Source organism: Mesoplodon densirostris, chromosome 8 (genome assembly GCF_025265405.1).
Source record: "Mesoplodon densirostris isolate mMesDen1 chromosome 8, mMesDen1 primary haplotype, whole genome shotgun sequence".
In the NCBI taxonomy this organism is placed as follows: domain Eukaryota; kingdom Metazoa; phylum Chordata; class Mammalia; order Artiodactyla; family Ziphiidae; genus Mesoplodon; species Mesoplodon densirostris.
The window spans coordinates 8,021,075-8,040,916 of record NC_082668.1 but is presented as its reverse complement, the minus strand read 5'-3'; the positions used below and the strand labels follow the sequence as shown (position 1 = coordinate 8,040,916).

At 43.4% G+C, this 19,842-nt stretch overlaps 1 protein-coding gene across 5 annotated transcripts in view; it reads left to right on the top strand.

Annotated features, from left to right (window-relative positions):
• Positions 1–19,842, top strand: part of DIS3L2 (DIS3 like 3'-5' exoribonuclease 2) — a 375,400-nt gene that overhangs the window by 144,760 nt on the left and 210,798 nt on the right. For all 5 annotated transcript variants that reach the window (XM_060107077.1, XM_060107078.1, XM_060107079.1 and 2 more), the window contains 2 exons: positions 14,165–14,265; positions 18,952–19,199. In XM_060107077.1, the coding sequence (XP_059963060.1) occupies positions 14,165–14,265; positions 18,952–19,199 (349 nt within the window). The remainder of the gene's footprint in view (positions 1–14,164; positions 14,266–18,951; positions 19,200–19,842) is intronic.

The window sequence follows — 19,842 nt, the reverse complement described above, 5'->3', positions numbered from 1 at the left end:
GTGGGCCTCTCTGTATGGCAGCTGGCTTCATCAGATCCAGCAAGGGAGAAAGTCTGTTTTCAAAGTGGAAGTTACAGTCTTATGGAACATAATCATGGAAGTGACATCCTGTCATGTTGGCCATATTTTGTTGGTTAGAAGCAAGTCGTAGGTCCTGCCCACACTCAGAGGGAGGGGGGTTATTCCACGGTGTGAAGAGCAGGAGCTGTGAGGGTCATTGGGGGCTGTCGTAGAGTCCACTCAACCGCAAGATGTTGTCCCCATGAGCCTGAACTTATTTCTTCCAGCTAGATGTGTGATCTTTCCTTTCCGTGACTCTTCCTTCTAGGTACTTGTTTCTTTTTTCAGTTCACATTCCATGACTGATATTATTATGGTTCAGTATTTTCTTTATTTCCCTCATGTAACTGTTTTTGCTCATCTTTCATCTACTTTCAACCCCCAGAACAGTCTTGTACTCAGCAAATGTTCTGCAAAAGATTACCCTTCCTTTCCTTCTTTGAAACTGAAGAAGAACCAAACTAGTTGCTTTCCTGTTTAACACCTGAATCCTTTTTCTCCACAGCAGCCACATAGGATCCATTATAAAACCTTCAGATTTGTCAGTTTGGCATCAAAAGCAATGACTCATCCATGTCTATATAACCTGGCTGGAGTGATCTGCCTGATTTGCATTTAGAGCTAGAGGTTGTTACCTTATTAAGGGGAAGCAATTTTCCATTAGAGATGCTTCAAACATTAGCTACTTTTGAGTGGTGTATTGTTCTGTTTCCTAGGGGGCTTGCTGGGTCTCAGAAATGATGCAGCCTATAAGAATTTTTTCTTCTTTAACCTTCCTGTTTTCATTTGCCTGGTAATGATCATTCTGGAGTCCTATTTTTAGGTAATAGGAACTGAATTGATAAAGAGGACTGACTCTTTAGAAGTAGCATTTTAATACTTTCCCTTTTGCCCAAGCAGTGGGCTGGATCTTATTTTCCCTGTTGGAAATGTTCAATAGGATGAAATATCACATGTGCTTTAAGAGACTTAGAACATGAGAGAGATATATGTTTGATATATGTGGATCACAGGCTCAGAACACAGCAAAACTCATTTACTTTAGCTTCCCATGCTTGTGGGGGGAGGCCAGTCTCTACTTAACCCTCTGATAGCTCAGCACCTTTTTCATTTTTTGACGTTTTGATGGATAGCTAGTCTTTGGAAGACAGGTAAAGAAACACTAGTCAGATTTTAGTGAACACTGTGTTTCTGGTGTTGAAATGATCATGTCACAGTAACAGGTCAGGCTTGTTCCCTTTAAGAAAAACTCAGATGGAAGTCAACTTAAACTTGGAGGAGTCATGCATCTGTTGGGAAAGATGCAGAATTAGTGAGTTAAAGCCAGCTACAGATGGGAGCACATAAGTATGTGGGCCTACATTTTGGGTCTTTTGGGAGCCATGAAGCTAAAAGTCAATTAAAGCTTTAGTAGAGAGAAATGTAGAAGTGGTTTCTCCTGGGCAAGAGAAAGATTTGGAGCAGAGAGTGCTCAGAGAAAAGCGGTGTTGATGATGTAATTAATACAGTTAACAGCTGGGAATGGGAATCAGTGCGAAGCCCCATCTGAGAAAACCCTGTGAAAGGACTCAGGTTTGGGCACAAAAATCACTCTATCCAGGGCAACGCTTCAACTCAGAAACCTGAAGGTATCTTCATGGTCAGCCTGGGGAGAAGGGTGACCACGTTCTGACACAATGAGTCCCCCTGTTCTTCATCTCTCACCAGTCTGTAAATTAGAACAAGGAAGGAAGTTCGGGTAGTGAAGGGATTTTTTTCCTTTTAATGCTTGAGTATTAGCTTTCTTTTCATTCATTTATTTATTCTGTTACTCTTATATGAAGTCCTTCTTTCCCCAGTCTATACACATCTGTCTACTTTCAGACAATGTTATCATTGTTATCATCTAACTGATATTCCTAATCTCTGCCCCAAGATGTAGAACCATATCTCCAGCTTGGGTAAAGGACGTGATCATACTTATATTCCATTGTCACCCCAAACTCAAAATGGGCCCAAGAGTTGATTGACTTCTCCCAGTATCTTATCATTCAGGCACATCTCTCAAAAATCATGTTTTCTTTTCCATTCTCACTTCCATTAATCCTGTTCAAATCCTGAAGGTTGTGTGGCATCATGGGAAGAGGATAAGACTTAGGTTTGAATCCTGCCCTTGTCATTTCCTAGCTGGTATCCATGAGTAAACATGTTATCATTTGATGTTTGTGAGCCTCATTTCCTAAATGATCTTTTAGAGCCTCATCTCTAAAATTGGCATGATAATACTTGCCTACCTCATTGGATTATTGGAGAATATTAAATTTGGTAGTGCATATGAATCGTCTAACACAGTGCCAGGTGTGTGCCATAGGTGCTCAATAACTAGTTACTATTACTATTTTGTAATTTTTTTTACTGTTAATGTTTTGAATACATAGAGTGCAGTGCCTGGCATGTTCAGGGCCACTGTTTTGGGAAGCCATTCGCATGTGATCCTCCCCTGGGATTGTGGAACCCAGCTCTGAATATATTAGGTATCCTCCACCTCCCTATCACTTTTCAACAGATGAATTGGCTTCTACATTTCAAAAAACCAGAGCTGTTGCCCGCCCCCTTCCCCTGTGGAACTCCCTCAGCTTTCCACTTAGGAATGGCTTGTGTCTAGACTCCTTCCCTCCTCCATTTTTTTTTTTTTGCGATACGTGGGCCTCTCAGTGTTGTGGCCTCTCCCGTTGCAGAGCACAGGCTCCAGACGCGCAGGCTTAGCGGCCATGGCTCACGCGCCCAGCCGCTCCACGGTATGTGGGATCCTCCCGGACCCGGGCATGAACCCATGTCCCCTGCATCAGCAGGCGGACTCCCAACCACTGTGCCACCAGGGAAGCCCCTCCTCCATTTATTTTGATACAATGAAGTTGGCATCTCTCTGACTTTCTGCCTGAGGTTAATCCTTCCCTCTGGGTTCTGGGTCCCCTCCCTTCCTGCCCAGGGTCCCCTCCCTTTCTTTGTTGTGCCCTCTTGAACCACACCTTCTTTAGTGATTCTTTCCTATCAGCAATTAACCGTGTTCAGGCTTCTCTTATCTTAAAAAAATACAAGAAACCATGTGTGATTTCTTTCTCCCCCTGCAGCTTCCACCCTGTGCTGTTCCCCACCTTCACAGCCAGGCTTCCGGAGCCTGGTGCACACCCTCATCTCCACAGTCAGTTCCCCGCACATGGCGTTCTGCTTCACTCCATTTCCTCCTGAGACCTTGTCACTAAGTCTACACTGCTGACCATACTTTTCTTACTAAAACGCATGCTTTCTTTGGCTTCTCTGACTTCACATTAGGCTGATTATTCTGCTACCTTTCGGATCACACCTCAGTTTCTTTTGCAAACTTTTCTACTTGCGCTTTCTTAAATAAAGTTGTTCCTCACTGCTCTATCCTAGGCTCTCTTCCCTTCTGATTCTGAACCATCTCCGAGGGAACCAGTCTACTTGTTCATTTGTCCTCTGTACGCACACGGCATGCTCATTTCTGTCTCCAGCCCAAAACTCTCTCTTAAGCATCAGACCTAACATCCAACACCTTAAACTCGCTAAGTCCGACTGAACTTATATCCCCTCCCGATTGCCTGAAGATGCTCTTCCTATAGCAGGTCATGGCTCATTTGTCTAGAGCAGTGGTTCTTCACTTTAGTGGGCATCAGAGTCCCCTGGAAAGTGTGTTCAGATGGCTGGGCCCCATCCCCAGAGGTTCTGAGTCAGTAGGTCTGGGGTGGGGTCTGGGAATTTGCATTTCTTGGAGTTCCCAGGTAATGCTGATGTTGCTGGTCAGGGAACTATACTTTGAGAACATCTGTTATAAGGAAATTAGGCAGTTTTTCCCATTCCTTACTCTACCCCTGTAACTTCCCCAGCCTCCAGTTCCCAACTAGCATCTGAATAATCTTGTCAGTTTTGCCTTTTATAATAAATACCTCTCTATCTAGAACCCTCCATTCCCTCTGCCACTAGTCTTGATTTATTGCAGTAACCTGCTAACTGGCCTTTCTGCCTCCGGTTTCATTTCTAAATCTGTTCCCCATGTAGCAACCAGTGTGACCTTCTTAAACCATCAGCCATTATTAGTCCCCTGACTGCTTTCTTCCGTAGCTCTCCATTGCCTTTGGGTTAAGCCCAAACTTCGTAACGTTGACCTGGCCTCTGCCTACCTATGTGGCACCATCTCTTCTCCCTCCTTACTTTGCACAGAATTCACCAAGCATACAGGAAAGCACATGCAATCTAAATATATATTATATAGCAATTATTGAGTGCTTGCTGTGTTCTAGCCACTGTGGCACTTTTGCACACATTAACTTCATTTAATCTTCCCACTAACTCTATAAGATGGGTTACATTTTACAGATGAGGAAATGTGACCCATTTTATAATGTTGCCACCCCTGTGTACCAGTTCCTTTCCAGTCAGTTGTGTCCAGGGTAACAGGGTTAGATTCACTCAAAACTGACTACCAAGAGCTGATGATAATAACCATGACAACAACATTAGTAGCAATATCTAACAATTTTTTTTTATTAATGTACTTTGTGCCGGGGCACTCCGTGTAAACATAACTCATGTATACTATTCCTGATTTCCAAAGGAGGAAATTGAGAGAGGGAGTAACTTGTTCAAAGCCACAAGTTCAAGATCACAGGACCTAGGTTTGAATTTAGGTCTTGTGACTCCAAAGCTCATGCTTTTTTTTTTTTTTTGGAAAGTTTCATGACGTTTTAAAATTAATTAATTAATTAATTAATTTTTGGCTGCGTTGGGTCTTCGTTGCTGCGCACTGGCTTTTCTCTAGTTGCGGCGAGCGGGAGCTACTCTTCATTATGGTGTGCGGACTTCTCATCGCAGTAGCTTCTCTTGTTGCAGAGCACAGGCCTTGGGCACACAGGCTTCAGTAGTTGTGGCTCGGGGGCTCTAGAGTGCAGGCTCAGTTGTTGTGGTGCGTGGGCTTAGTTGCTCAGCGGCATGTGGGATCTTCCCGGACCAGGGCTTGAACCCGTTTCCCCTGAATTGGCAGGAGGATTCTTAACCACTACACCACCAGGGAAGTCCCAAAGCTCATGCTTTTAACTACTCTGTCATTTCTGTGGGTGGAAGCAGTGAAGTTATTTAGAGAGCTGTTTATCACTTGGCATCTTCTAAAATTTAAAATCCTTCTATGTCTTTAAGTGAATTAAAAAAATTTTGGCAATCCTCCCATCGTCATTGGAACCCACCCACATGCACCTGTCTTTCTTCCAGATCTCATCATACTGTGGTAAGAAGAGTTTGGAATTGGAGTCATACTGGGTTCTGATGCCACCTCTACTAACCATCTCCTTGGATGAACCCTGGAATAAATTACTTGACCTCTTTGAACGGCTGATTGCTATAAGAACCAGAATAGTAATGCTTCCCTCATGGGGTTGCTGGGAAAAATAAATGTGAGAATACCTGTCTCTTCTCTCCATCCCTTGTACTTTTGCTTAATGTAACATTGGGCATTATCACAGTAGCTTCCTTGCTGTGTTTCCTGCACAGATCACCACTGCCCCTCTCCTGTTCTTAACTCCTGTCACTACTCACTAGGCTCTACACTGCCACCTGAAAAATATTCTGAAATACAAACTCTAGCGACTTTCTGTAGATAGTAATGGTGAGCTGTTATTCAGACATGCACCCTCCTACTGAAACAACCAAAAATATTTAGATAAAATACAAAAACCAAACCAAACCCAGCCTTCTTCTTAAAGCATCAAAGAGCTCACAGGTATTACCAGGTTAAAATTAAGGTGGAAAACCCATGCAAGAGTGCAGGTTTGACCAGCGGTTGTGGGGGACAGAAATAAAGCTCAGATTTCTCACAAGAAGCTGGAACCCCAAAGGACTGCACTGTCACGGTGAGGGTGGACCTGAAACATACCAGCTCTCTTGTGGAATTGCAGCCCAGGTTCAAGCTGACTGGCTCAACCAAGGAATCTCAAGTCTTAAATTGGTTTATGGTCTGGTTGTGCCTCTGGATGTCTGGCAAAATCCAGTGGAAATTCTTTCACAAGGAAGGTTTCTTCTGCCTAGGCCTCAGATTATTCAGTAACCAGCACGTAAATATAACCAGGCACCCAAGGAAACCATACTCCAAGGGCAAGAATCATCAGCAACCACAGACAACAGAAACAGCCCTTCATAAATGTCATCAGATATTGGAATCATTACCATCTATAAAAAACTACTGTGTTGAAAGAAATAAAAGATAAGCTTGAAGATATCTACAAAGAATAGGAAACTATGAAATGTGACATAGCAAATTAAAAAAGGAATCAAAACTTCTAGAAATAAACATAACAGTAATGAAATTTAAAACTCTGGATGAGGAAAAGTATATATTTGATTAAATATTTTAAAGAGAAGAACCTCGGGCTTCCCTGGTGGCACAGTGGCTGAGAGTCCACCTGCCAATGCAGGGGATGCGGGTTCATGCCCTGGTCCGGGAAGATCCCACATGCCGTGGAGCGGTTGGGCCCATGAGCCATGGCCGCTGAGCCTGCACGTCCGGAGCCTGTGCTCCACAACGGGAGAGGCCACAACAGTGAGAGGCCCACGTAACGCAAATAATAATAATAATAATAATAAGAGAAGAACCTCAATGGATGCATTTAACAGAAGATTGAATAAAGCTGAAGAGAAAATTAACAAACTGGAAGACGGTAAGAAAAAAATTATCCAGAGTATAGCATGGAGAAACAAATAGAAAATGCAGAGGAAGCGGGTAAGAGACATAGAGAATAGAGTGAGGTGTGAATAAGTTTAATTAGAGACCTAGAAAGGAGATGAGAGAGAAAATGAACAAAGGTGAAATTTAAAGATAATGGCTGAGATTTTCCATAACAGTTGACATACCAAACCACAGATTTACAACCAATGATTGTAAGTAGAATTTAAAAAAAAATCCATACTTAGATACATCAAGATGAAACTACAGAAAACCAAAGGGAAAATCTTAAAAGCAGCTAGAGAGGGCTTCCCTGGTGGCGCAGTGGTGGAGAGTCCACCTGCCGATGCAGGGGACGCGGGTTCGTGCCCCGGTCCAGGAGGATCCCGCTGAGCCTGCGCGTCCGGAGCCTGTGCCCCGCAACGGGAGAGGCCACAACAGTGAGAGGCCCGCGTACCGCAAAAAAAAAAAAAAAAAGAAAAAGAAAAGTATTAAAAGCAGCTAGAGAAAAAGACAGATTATCTTCAAAGGAGCAATAGGCTGACCCTTGACTCCTCATCAAGTATAATTCTGCTTATGTTATTCTTATATTTTTCAATGGCTTTCCATCCCTAAAATGTAAAATACGTGCTCTTCAGCATGTCAGGTGAGGCCTTTCGTGGTCTGGTCCCTGCAACATGTTTAGACACAGAGAACCTTTGTCTTTCTCATTTTACTCTTGATTAGGTGCCTGACACATGGTCTTCCTTTCTGGAATGCTCCCCGTGCCCATCCATCTAGCCAGCTCCTCCTCAGCCTTTCCATTTTAGCTTGGGGGTTCATTGTCGAACTCCCTGGCTCCCTTCTCACTGCCTTTGGACACACTGCTTGCCAGCAGTCACCAACTCCATGTACTTCAGTATTTGTTTGCATTTTGTTTCATTTCTAGTACACGAGTTTCCAAGGACAGAGCCAGGGTTATCTGTAGTGCCTGACACTCCACAGATATTCAGAGCCTTCACTGAGTTGACGCCAGCATTTCAAGGAGTCCCACGGCCACTTAAGCAGTATCTTGATGTAGGTTTTCCTGGCTCTTCCCATGATGCTCTGATTCTTGCTTGTGTGGAACAGGCTGCCCCAGTTATAGCACCAGGATCCCTGAATGATGTCATCGGCTGGCTCTGCCGCTTCAGTACTTCCGTTTCCTTGGTGAAACTGGAATAACAATACCTACTCTACCTATTGTATGAAGTTATGGTGTGGATCAAATGAGGTGATGTATGTGAACACACTGTGAACGTTCTGTGGCACCATACAATTGCAGTAGCTTTATTTCAGAGGGAGAGATTTGCTTGGGCTGGCAAACTTGCAGCACAGAAAATGATTCTTTTTTTTTTTTTTTTTCCAGTCACAGGAGACTGTTTCCTTATTTTTTTAAAAATTAATTAATTAATTAATTATATTTTTGGCTGTGTTGGGTCTTTGTTGCTGCGCCCGGGCTTTTCCTAGTTGTGGTGAGCAGGGGCTACTCTTCATTGTGGTGCGCATGCTTCTCATTGTGGTGGCTTCTCTTGTTGCAGAGCACGGGCTCTAGGCACTCGGGCTTCAGTAGTTGTGGTGTGCAGGCTCCGTAGTTGTGGCTTGTGGGTTCTAGAGCACAGGCTCTGTAGTTGTGGCACACGGGCTTGGTTGCTCAGCGGCATGTGGGATCTTCTTGGACCAGGGCTCGAACCCATGTCCCCTGCATTGGTAGGCGGATTCTTAACCACTGCACCACCAGGGACATCCAGAAAATTATTCTAACAAGAATGTTACCTTGCCCTGTGAGGACTTGTGTTGTCATGCCTACATTTCACTGGGGAGAGGGGCCCAGAAAGTAACTTTTCCTCATTGGTTGACTTTGAGAGATCTGAGGGGAATTGTTTTCATGGACCAATTTATATTAGTTTTCATTGAGTTCTTGGTGGAAATTGTAAATTTCTGTGACCCTTCATTAAATTTCTGTGACCCTTCATTCAGAGATGAGAATGCTTGGATTTGTCAGAGTTTGTCACTCTTTTTTTTTGCGGTACGCGAGCCTCTCACTGTTGTGGCCTCTCCCGTTGCGGAGCACAGGCTCCGGACGCGCAGGCTCAGCGGCCATGGCTCACGGGCCCAGCCGCTCCGCGGCATGTGGGATCCTCCCGGACCGGGGCACAAACCCGTGTCCCCTGCATCGGCAGGCGAACTCTCAACCACTGCGCCACCAGGGAAGCCCTGTCACTCTTTTAATTGGAAAGATTGAAACACCTTTTTGCCCAATTCCTTGCTTTTTTCTTCACATTGCCTTCACTTAGTATCACAGTCTAATCATCTGAAAACCTGATGAATTTGTCAAGTGTTAAGAATCATCAGCCTTGTCAGTCCATTGTTTATGTGTGAGAAGGCCAAATCAAAATCATTTTTAAGGAAGTGGCAATGCCAACTCCAGCAAACCATGGTGTTTTACTTTTTGAATGTTTAAAATAGAAGTTTCAGGTAATCTGTATAGAGATTAGGATTTTACTGGATTTTCCCTCCTAGAGTGTTTTTTTTGGAGAACACAGTGAGCAGTTGCTTATATTTGTAGTGTGTCCAGTTTGTAGAAAATTCTGTTTTTTAGATGAAGAATCTTGGTAGTCACTAGTTTCTGGACATTTTTAACTGGAAGGGGCCACAGAATGCATGGGGCCAGCTCTGCCTTCAGTACGGCAGACTGAAGGCTGTGGGGAAACATAACCTTTTCCTTCATTGAGGACTGCCGGCAGCTCTCCCCTCTTCTAGTAATTCATCAGGGAGTTTCATCGTTCTGTGAAAGCATTTTCCCTGATAGTCAATCAAAAGCTCTTTTAACTTAAGCCCCTTTTCTTGTACTAAGTCATTGATAGTGATGGAGACACACTTCACAGCATCCTTCTCAAAAATCTCTCTCAAATCTTGCCTCTGTTCACTGTCACTGCCACTATCTTTTTTTTTTTTTTTTTTGCGGTACGCTGGCCTCTCACTGTTGTGGCCTCTCCCTTTGCAGAGCACAGGCTCCGGACGCGCAGGCTCAGCGGCCATGGCTCACGGGCCCAGCCGCTCCGTGGCATGTAGGATCCTCCCAGACCGGGGCACGAACCCGTGTCCCCTGCATCGGCAGGCGGACTCTCAACCACTGCGCCACCAGGGAAGCCCTTGCCACTATCTTAATTTAGATTCCGATTGCATCTCAGCTAGACCGTAACCCCAGCTTCCTAAGCTCTCTGCCACTATTGTCTCTCCACTCTGGAACGCTACCGAATTCATAGCTCCAAAATATATGTGTCCCTGGCCTTTATAGTGCTTTGTAGGATAGTATCCAAGCTTATCAGTTTCACCGTCTGGACCTGTGTGTTAGGAAGTATGTTCTGCTGAGAGTGGCGTTAAATCTTAAAATATCAATGGCTTAAACAAGAAAGTTTATTTCTATCTCACAGAAAAGAAGAACAGAGGTAGGCAGGTCAAGGCTTATAGGTTAGCTCCATAGTCTTCAATTCTGCTGTGCTGCTCTGCACAGCAGAATGCACTGTTGTCCTGTAGCCTCCAGGACCAAGATGAGTGCTTGAGGTCCAGCTGCCACATCCACATTCCAGCCAGCAAGAAGGAGGAAGAGGGAAAGGCTGTACCTCCATCCTTTATTTATTTATTTATTTATTTATTTATTTATTTATTTTTTCTTTTTGCGGTATGTGGGCCTCTCACTGTTGTGGCCTCTCCCGTTGCGGAGCACAGGCTCCGGACGCGCAGGCTCAGCGGCCATGGCTCACGGGCCCAGCCGCTCCGCAGCATATGGGATCCTCCCAGACCGGGGCACGAACCCGTATCCCCTGCATCGGCAGGCGGACTCTCAACCACTGCGCCACCAGGGAGGCCCTGTACCTCCATCCTTTAAATCACAACACTTTAACGTGCATCTTATGGGCTAAAACTTAGACATCCAGGCCATGTTTAGTTACAAAAAGACTGAGGAATGTAGTCTTCTAACTAATACTAGCTAAAAAAAAAAAAAAAAAAAAAAAAAGTCGGAGTTCTGCTTAGTAGGAAAGAAGAGAATAGATAAATTGGGCAGTAACTAGAATCTCTGCCATAGGACCTATCCCATCTCCCCACCAGTTTTGTTCCTTTCCCCATCCAGTCCCTTCCTGCCCAACACTTGTGTCCTCAAACTGTTAGTAGCTACAATAAATCTCTTACTAATCCTTTACCATGTCAGGCTCTTTCACAGCTCTGGGCCATTGTACAAGTGCTGGCCTTTACCTGGAATGCCCTTCAACTTTCTTTCTCCAAAACATCTGTATATCCTTCAAGCCCAACTCACTTCCTCAGTGAATCTTTCTTATTTCCTTAACACTGACAGCTTCATACTTGAGCATGTATCAGTGGAAGAGCTTCAGAAACTTAGTAGTTGAAGAGACTTGGGTTTGAATTTCTTCTCTGCAACTTGGGCTGGAAAACTATAAATATGGAAGTTCTTGGCATATAAATTATACTTGGAGCCATAGTGCAGATCTCTCTTCTTGAGCTCCAGATTCTTCATGTTGAACTGCTTACTCAGTATCATCACTTGACGATCTCACAGGTGGCCTCTCAAATAGAACCACCTCTGAAGTAGAACCCTTGATCTTCACCGCCTCCTCTAGTCTTTCCTGTGCCAGTAATGCCTTCATCAGCCTAGCTGCAGATGTCAGAAAGCTTGAAGTAATCCTTTATTTCTTATATCTAATAATCCTTTAACTCTCACATCTAATTACCACCAAAGTCTATTAGTTCAACTCCAAAATATCTCTTAAATTGATCCTTTTAATTCCATCTCCAGTGCTTGTGTTGTAGCACTGTCCTCTTGTGTCTGGACTTCTGCGATAGCTCTTAACTGGTCTTCCAACATCCCGTCTTAGGTTGGCCGAGTCTCAAGTTAGGCAGTCACTTTCTTGAACAAAATCCTTAGCCAGCTTCCTATTGTATGTAGATTTAAACTCAGGATTCTTAACTTCTGCAGGGCCCCATCTGACTCGACTCCTGTCTACCTCTCATTTCCATTTCTGGCCATGCCCATTCTTGCTCATTGTGCTCCAGCCACCTGGTCTTTCTGTTCCTGATTGTGCCAAGGACTTCCCACCTCCACCCCTTCCCTAGTACCGTTCCCCACTCGGGGTCTTTTGTTCCCTTCCTCACTCCTACACACACCATCCTCATATCTCAGCGTAAATGTCACTTGCAGACAGGGCCTTTCTCTGACTTCTTAATCTAAATCATATGTTCTCTTCTCTTCCTCCTTGGGAGTGTTCTTTCATTCTTAGCATTCATCACAGTTTATAATTCTGTATTTATTGAGTGCTTATTTATTGAATATCACTCCAACATTAAACTGTATGTTCCATAAGGGCTGGGATCATCTTTCTTTTATTCACACTGAATCCTCAATGCCCAGTGCTCAGTAAATACACATGGTATAAATGAAGAAACAAATGATCTTGTGATTAAACAATGCGATAGATTCTCTCATTAAATTGACAGCTTTGCTACTCGGTGTGGCAAGACGTAGTTGTTGGAAACCTGTTAAGGTGATTCACTTTTCTAAACTGGCAGTGTGTTTCTTCACATTCATTGAACATATCTGTGGTGCTCACCTGTTAGGCTACAAGCTTCAGTTTAATTTATTAGAGTGCATCTTTGTCTGAACAAAGCCTGATTTCTGCCAGGATATCCTTATGAACACAGAACCTGGAAAGGTCATGTTCACATGTGATCTCTGAAAATCATAATTGGGCCCACTTCCATGGCTTGCCCTCTTTTTTTGAATGCAACCTGGTATAACCTTTGGAACAGAAGACTTGCTTGTTGTTGGGATGGAATCTGAAGCAATAGTCATTTTAGGATGGAGCCACCAGTGACCGTTACAGAAAGCTGCAGGCCCAGGATTTGGGCTGTCTCAGAAAAACGCTCACTACCCTGTCTTGATTGCCAGCTCTTGAGACCAAACTCGGATATCAGATATCTAGGTAGGGTATACTTGTTCATGGTAATTCCAGTCTCCTAATCTTTCCTGAATTACCTGTTGTGTTGAACACATTGGCAAGATATGTTATGGAACTGGTCAACAACTTGTGTGGGTTTTTTTCTCCCTAAGAGTATAAAAGATGTTGTTCTGAAAGCATCTGATGATTTTGGAATCCTGAACTTGGTCTAAAATAAAAGATGAACTTGGATGATGTCCCTCTTTTACAGGGTGATAAAGAGGGCGATCTACAATGGGAAAGTTTTCATTTGTTTTTCTTTTTAGAAAACAGAATTCTGCTTTCAGTGGGCACTATGGTAGGTAGATTTTAGCATAGATGGAAAAGCATACAGTTGATTGTTCTTAAGCCCCAGTAGGTCAGATCATGTCAGTGTTTCCAGAGTACGCCCAGAGTAAAGTTGGCTTTTAGCTGAGCCTTTGCTAAGAGGCAGCCAGTCCTGAAAAGGATTTATTTATTTATTTTGGCCTTGGTAATGTCTAAATGATGATAAGTACAAGTCTCTCTTAGCTAGCTGGAGTGGGTCCCACATGAATTGGTTGTGACCCCTAGAATCCAGAAACTCCAGTAGAGTTGGATAAGAATATTTTGTGGGGGAAATCTAATGTAACGCATGAAAATATAAAATATTAAATGTTCAGAAGTTTGTAATTTGCTGCTTTTTTTCATGAGTGGTTTTAATACTTCTGGTCCAGAGCCTAACTCCCTCTTTAGTGGTTTCAGTTTCTTGGGTGAATGTGAATTTTATAAGTTTTTTAAGAAAGGAAATTAAACATTAAAAGACTTTAAGTACTTTACTCTTTATATAATGTCACTAAGAAAAGCCAGGAAAATCAGGGTTGGCTTTTTTATTTGTTTATTTAATAAATATAATCTATTTTCCACCATTTTGTTTGTTATGGCTGTACCAAAGTACTTTTGAAAGTTAACATTTATTTTGATTTTGTTTTATTTCAGCAGATGTGCATAATAAGCTAACCTATCTCTATTCTTCATTGTGGGCTGGGGCAGTGTATAACATTTAGTTATTTTGGCATTTTGACACATAGGCGATTGAGTTTAATTCAGCATAATTTGATGCTCTCCACTTGTATGATGCCTAACGTATGAATAATGTTAAATAGATAAAATGCGGCCTGCTGAGTGTGAGCATTACTACAAGTTAGTGACGTAACTGATCTTAGCCAAGTCACCTAACCACTGTGGGCCTGGGTTTCCTTTTCTGTAAAATGAGTAGTTTGGGGTAAATGGTATCCAAGAATCCTTGCAGCTCTGAATTTAAAAATCCCATGAGTCTGTATGCCTAATAGGTATGTGTCTACCTGATTCCTCCTCCTCTTCTTTTCTCTTTTTTTTAAATTAGGAAAAGAGGATGCTGGTGCACCAGTTACAAAAGACGAGAACACCTTCATGTCACAGGACACAAGAGCTTTACCAGAGAAGTCGCTGCAGAGATCAGCAAAGGTCTCTGCCTGTTTTCTTCACTTGTCTGGCTGGTAGCTGAGCTACCTGTTGGAGGCCTCTCATACAATTCAGTTAGGACTGTAGTTGGTCAGTTAATCAGAAAAGTCAGTGGAAGCAGGGAATCATAAAAAGTGAATCTTTTTCATAACTTTAAACGTATATTCATTTGTCTGTCTTTGGATGAAGGGCCAAGACCTTTTCTTCATGTATGGGTATGTTTATTGAGGTTCTGCATTATCTTTTTTCTGCCTAAACTGCACTTGTAATGTGACATCTATGATTTCCAGTTTGGTTTATTTAAAGTGGAGTGAGAGGAACTTCCCTGATGGTCTAGCGGTTAAGACTCCGCGCTTCCACTGCAGGGGGCACGGATTCGATCCCTGGTCGGGGAAATAAGATCCTGCATGCCATGCAGCACGGCAATAAATGAATGAATGGGGTGAGAATTTAGGTACTGGTGAAGCAATATGAATGTAGACTCCTTCTAGATTTTTAGTTTTTTGCTCCAATTTTTTTTATTGTTGTCATAACCATATCTAATTCAAAAGTAAGTTTTTAATAGGTATTTTTTAGTTTCTCCAAAGTATTTAATTTAGTTATCCAGTAACAAAAGCAATTTGTTTTTTTGTGTAGTTCAATTTTATTTTTAATTATATATGCTAGGACTTCCCTGGTGGCGCGGTGGTTAAGAATCCACCTGCCAATGCAGGGGACATGGGTTTGAGCCCTGGTCCGGGAAGATCCCACATGCCGTGGAGCAACTAAGCCCATGTGCCACAACTACTGAGCCTGTGCTCTAGAGCCTGTGTGCCACAACTACTGAAGCCCGCACACCTAGGGCCTGCGCTCTGCAACAAGAGAAGCCACTGCAAGGAGAAGCCCGTGCACTACAACAAAGAGTAGCCCCCGCTTGCCACAACTAGAGAAAGCCCTCACGCAGCAGCGAAGACCCAACACAGCCAAAAATAAATAAAATTAAAACTTAAAAAAAAATTCTATATGCTAGTGACATATTCAGATACGGGATCAAACACAGCTGATCCGCTCCTGGTGGAAGGAGTGGTACAATGACAAAGGATGGAGTGTGTGATAGCATGAGGTTTTCCTTTACCAGAGGCATCCGCCAGCACGTGTAACCTGGGAATGCGGCGTTGCCACTCAGTCTAGCAAGTTGGTTAGGAGAGTGTCTCCTGCGTATCGAAATGAGGAATTTCTAAATTATATTACCTATATTTTACTCTCCCCTGCCAATTGCCCATTCAGTTATCTAGATCTTTATTTTAATAAGCATTTTGAATACTAACTATATACTAGGCAATATGATAGGTGTGAAAGAGTATAATGAACGGAAAGATCGTGGGCTGGGTCTGGCTCACAAATTTGTGTTTTGCTTGACCTGTGCAATATTTAAAAATTTTGGCTTAGTAGCCTATACAAAAAAAAAAAAAAAAGGAGTGTCAGGCTTCTGGCATCTCTTGACAGAACAAAGCATCCACCACAGTGGGCCACATTCTTAACTGACTTTGGTCAGAGCTGAGTGGAGGCAAAACCTCTGTCAGTGGAATTTGTGTTCTGCAATTTGTTGCTGCCCCCCAATGGTGCTCCCTCTCTTGCTATGTTTGGTTTTGGGGTTTATGTGTTTTTGTATAGTTTCTTAATGAATTCAATCTAAAATTACAAGGCAGAACTTACACTGTGGTAAAGTCGTTTCTGTGCCAGCTAACATATGAATCATGAGTAATGTCATGCTGATGTGTATTACTTCTTGTCCTGTCGAACATTCAAACGAAAAGCGTCAGACGAGATGGCATAGATTCGTTTCTCCTTGCGCCTCCCGCCTAAGCGCAGCTACAAGTTCTGGACAATAATAAGAGACAACCAAAGGAGAATTCGGAAAGATGAAAAGAGGAAGGCAAACTAGTTAGGGACTCTAGGGCTAGAAGAACAAGGTAGCAGCAGGGGACTTTACAAGCCCTCCACCAACAGAAGGGGACCCAGGCCCCAGGTTTCTGGATCCCAACCCCACAATAGCAGGTGGCTCAAGCAGACTCGTTCCTCACTCAGATCTAACAGGAAGCCCTCCAACAACACCAGGCAATCCCAGCAGCACCTATAAGACAAATTGACTGGGATCTCTGCTGATGGCAAGTGGCCAGGAAAAGGGCTCTCCTTCCCCACCACACCTGAGACTTCTCTCTCTCACCAGGAGACACCAGGCATCTGGGTGGCTTTGACAGCAGGGATCCTGCCAAAGAGGAGACCTAGCCCCAGAAGTCTCTTTGTCCCTATGGGCCTGAGACTCCCCTCTCCCACCTAGAGGTAACAGACAGCTGGGGGAACATCAGTAAGGGGGATCCTGCCGCAGCAAGCAGCCCAGCCTGGGGAGCCCCTTTGTCCTCATAGGTATGAGACTCCCCTCCCCCATGCAGAGACACCTGACATCCACATTGCACTAGCAAGGGAGATCCTACCACAAGTATGTGGTCCAGGAAACCTCTTATCCTTATGGGCCTGAGATGCCCCTCTCCCACCCAGAGATGCTGAGCAGCCAGGTAGCACCAGTAGAAGGGAGTGCCACTACACCCAAAACCCTAAACAAGATGTCTCTTTGTCTCTGCAGGGATGTGGACTAGGATGTGTTCCTCACCCATATTAGAGAGGCCAGCCACGTGGCCAGGCCTGAAGAAATTCTTTCCAGCCCCTCAGCAGTACCAGCAGAAACTAGTGGGAGCCCCAGTGGTACCTTGTCAACCAAACATATCAAAGTAGCATTGCAAAGGCTCTGAAAACTAAATTGTCACTGTAACTACAGCCCACAAAAGTAGTCCGGGACCTGCATGCTAACCCTAGACAGGGTGACTGCCTTCTAAAAGACAAGATTTAAATAAGACCTTGAACCTGCTAACATTATAGCCAAAAGGTCCAGGATACGTTAGAAAATCACCTTATACCAAGAACCAGGAAAATCACTACTTGAGTGAGGAACGACAGCTAACACCAAGTTAGTTGATGCCAACACCAAGATACTGCAGTTACCTGATAGCGATTTAAGATAGCCATCATAAATATGCTTTAACAGCAATTAAAAATTCTCTTGAAACAAATGATAAACTGAAAGTCTCAGCAAGGAAATAGAAGTTATAAAAAGGGAACTAAATGGAAATTACAGAACTGAAAAATACAGCAACAAATGAAATACTTGCTGGATGGGCTCAGCAGTAGAGTAGAGGTGACTCAGCACAGAATTAGTTAACCTGAGGACCAATGAATAGAATTTACCCAATCTGAACAGAGAGAAAATACATTGAAAAAAAATGAGCAGAGCCTCAGGAAGCCGTGGAACAGTAAAAAAGATCCAGCATTCAGATAATTGGTGTCCCAAAAGAAGGATCAAGAGAGTGGGGCTTAAAGAATAGATTATGCTGGGGGTTTCCCTGGTGGTCCAGTGGTAAATAATCCGCCTTCCAATGCAGGGGACCTGGGTTTGATCCCTGGTCGGTGAACTAAGATCCCACGTGCTGTGGGGCAACTAAGCCCACATGCCACAAACTACAGAGCCCGCATACCCTGGAGCTAGTGCGCCACAACTAGAGAGAGAAGAAAACCCGCAGGCCACAACTAGAGAGAAGCCCGCGCGCCGCAACGAAGAGCCTGTGCCACACGCCTCAACAAAGGCCCCGCCTGCCGCAACTAAGACCCCACGCAGCCAAAAAGAATACATTGTGCTGACTGGGAACAGGTTAAAAAAATACCTTAGAGCTTTTGAGGTCCTAGCAACAGTTGTATAACATTAATGTGTGATGGTATCCATCTGTATGATTATAATTTTCTTCTTTTCTGGTGGACTCAGTAACTTGTGTTTAAGGTTAGAGAATAGCAGTGGCTGAATGGTTCCAGAGTTGAGGATTTTGGGGTAGGTGCAATGGAACAACAAGAGGGGTGAGGCATTTGATGACATACGTAACAGGACTTGAAGTGATGAAACATGGTGTCTCTGGCAGGTAGGAAAGGACTCAAGGCTAAGAAGTAGCTAACAGACATTGAGAGAAGGCAAGGGTCAAGGCACTAGTGGTCTTGATGTGGTGAAAAAGCCCGTGGAGGGGCACAGGAGAGTGAGAGCTGAATGATGGGTTAGTCCAAGATGATGTGTTTCTCTTGGTAGAAATAGCACATACTTGTGCTGTTGAATTTTTGCCTGGTGAAATGAGAGACTGGGTTTAATCTTGGAGAGAAGGAAGGTTAAAAGGTTTCAGCATTTGAAGGCATAATAAAGAAGTTATTTATGTTTAATAACATTTTAAAATAAACAACTATTGTATTGTTCACCTGAGATACTGGTATAGTTCATGTGAGAAAAATGTAATGCAGAACAAATACCTGGAGCCGTACTTCCCTGCTGGAGTCTTACATATTTCTTTGAGACATAGGTCTTGGCTTTAAAAGCACTTTCTTCTAATTAATCTGTGTATTGCTTAGTTTTCCTTGGGTATATGTGCTCGCTGGCTTCAGTTGTTACAACTTAAATATAGATAACTTGGTCACAGAGCATCACTGAGAGGTACTTCAGTTAGACTTAGAAAAACTGCTGGACCCAGATAGTTGACCCAGTAACATCCTACTGACTTCTCCCAACTGTTATCCAGTCCTACAGATAAACAGCATTGACTATATCTTTGGTATTTTCAGGTGGTTTACATCTTGGAAAAAAAACATTCCCGTGCAGCGACTGGCTTCCTCAAACTCTTGGCCGATAAGAACAGTGAACTGTTTAGGAAGTATGCCCTGTTTTCTCCCTCGGACCACCGGGTGCCTAGAATTTATGTACCTCTCAAGGACTGTCCCCAGGACTTTGTGACCCGGCCTAAAGATTATGCCAACACGCTGTTCATCTGCCGCATTGTGGACTGGAAGGAAGACAGCAACTTTGCCCTGGGGTAGGTGACCTCTGGCGAGAAAAACCACAGATCCCAGACAGAGCTTGGTTTAGGTAGCATTTACGTAAACATTTTTGTGTGCATTTTAATTATTATTTCTTCATTAAAGCATGCGTACTAGGCGTGGTTCTTCAGAAATCACCCTTAGCTACCACCTCAACTGGCCACCTATAGGTTCCTTGAATTTCCAGGCAATCACCTTTTTTGTTTGTTTTTGGTTTTTGGCATAAAACATAAGCACATTCTGAACCTCTGCTTATTTCCTGTTATGTTATGAATCCTGTTTGTACTTGTGAACTTGCAAAGAATTCATTGTGTCAAACAATCAGACCCCTCCTTTCAGACACTAGTGTTAAAATATGTGAAATTCCAGGTGTATTCTTGGGACCTCAGTCTCCCATGCTTTAAAATATGAATGTAAAGGTATGTTTGAATGATGTGCTTTTTTGGTATTGATCCTTCAGAGGTTTCACTTATGGCATTAAACATTAAATTACCCTACTGTAAACAGGGAAGGGTACCATGTTTTTAGGGAAGCTTTTAGAAACCAGTCTAACTTAAATATAGATTATATAGCCACAGAGCATCAGGGATAGCCATTTCCTTGTAATCTGAAGAAACTGCTGGACCTAGCTGTTCGATC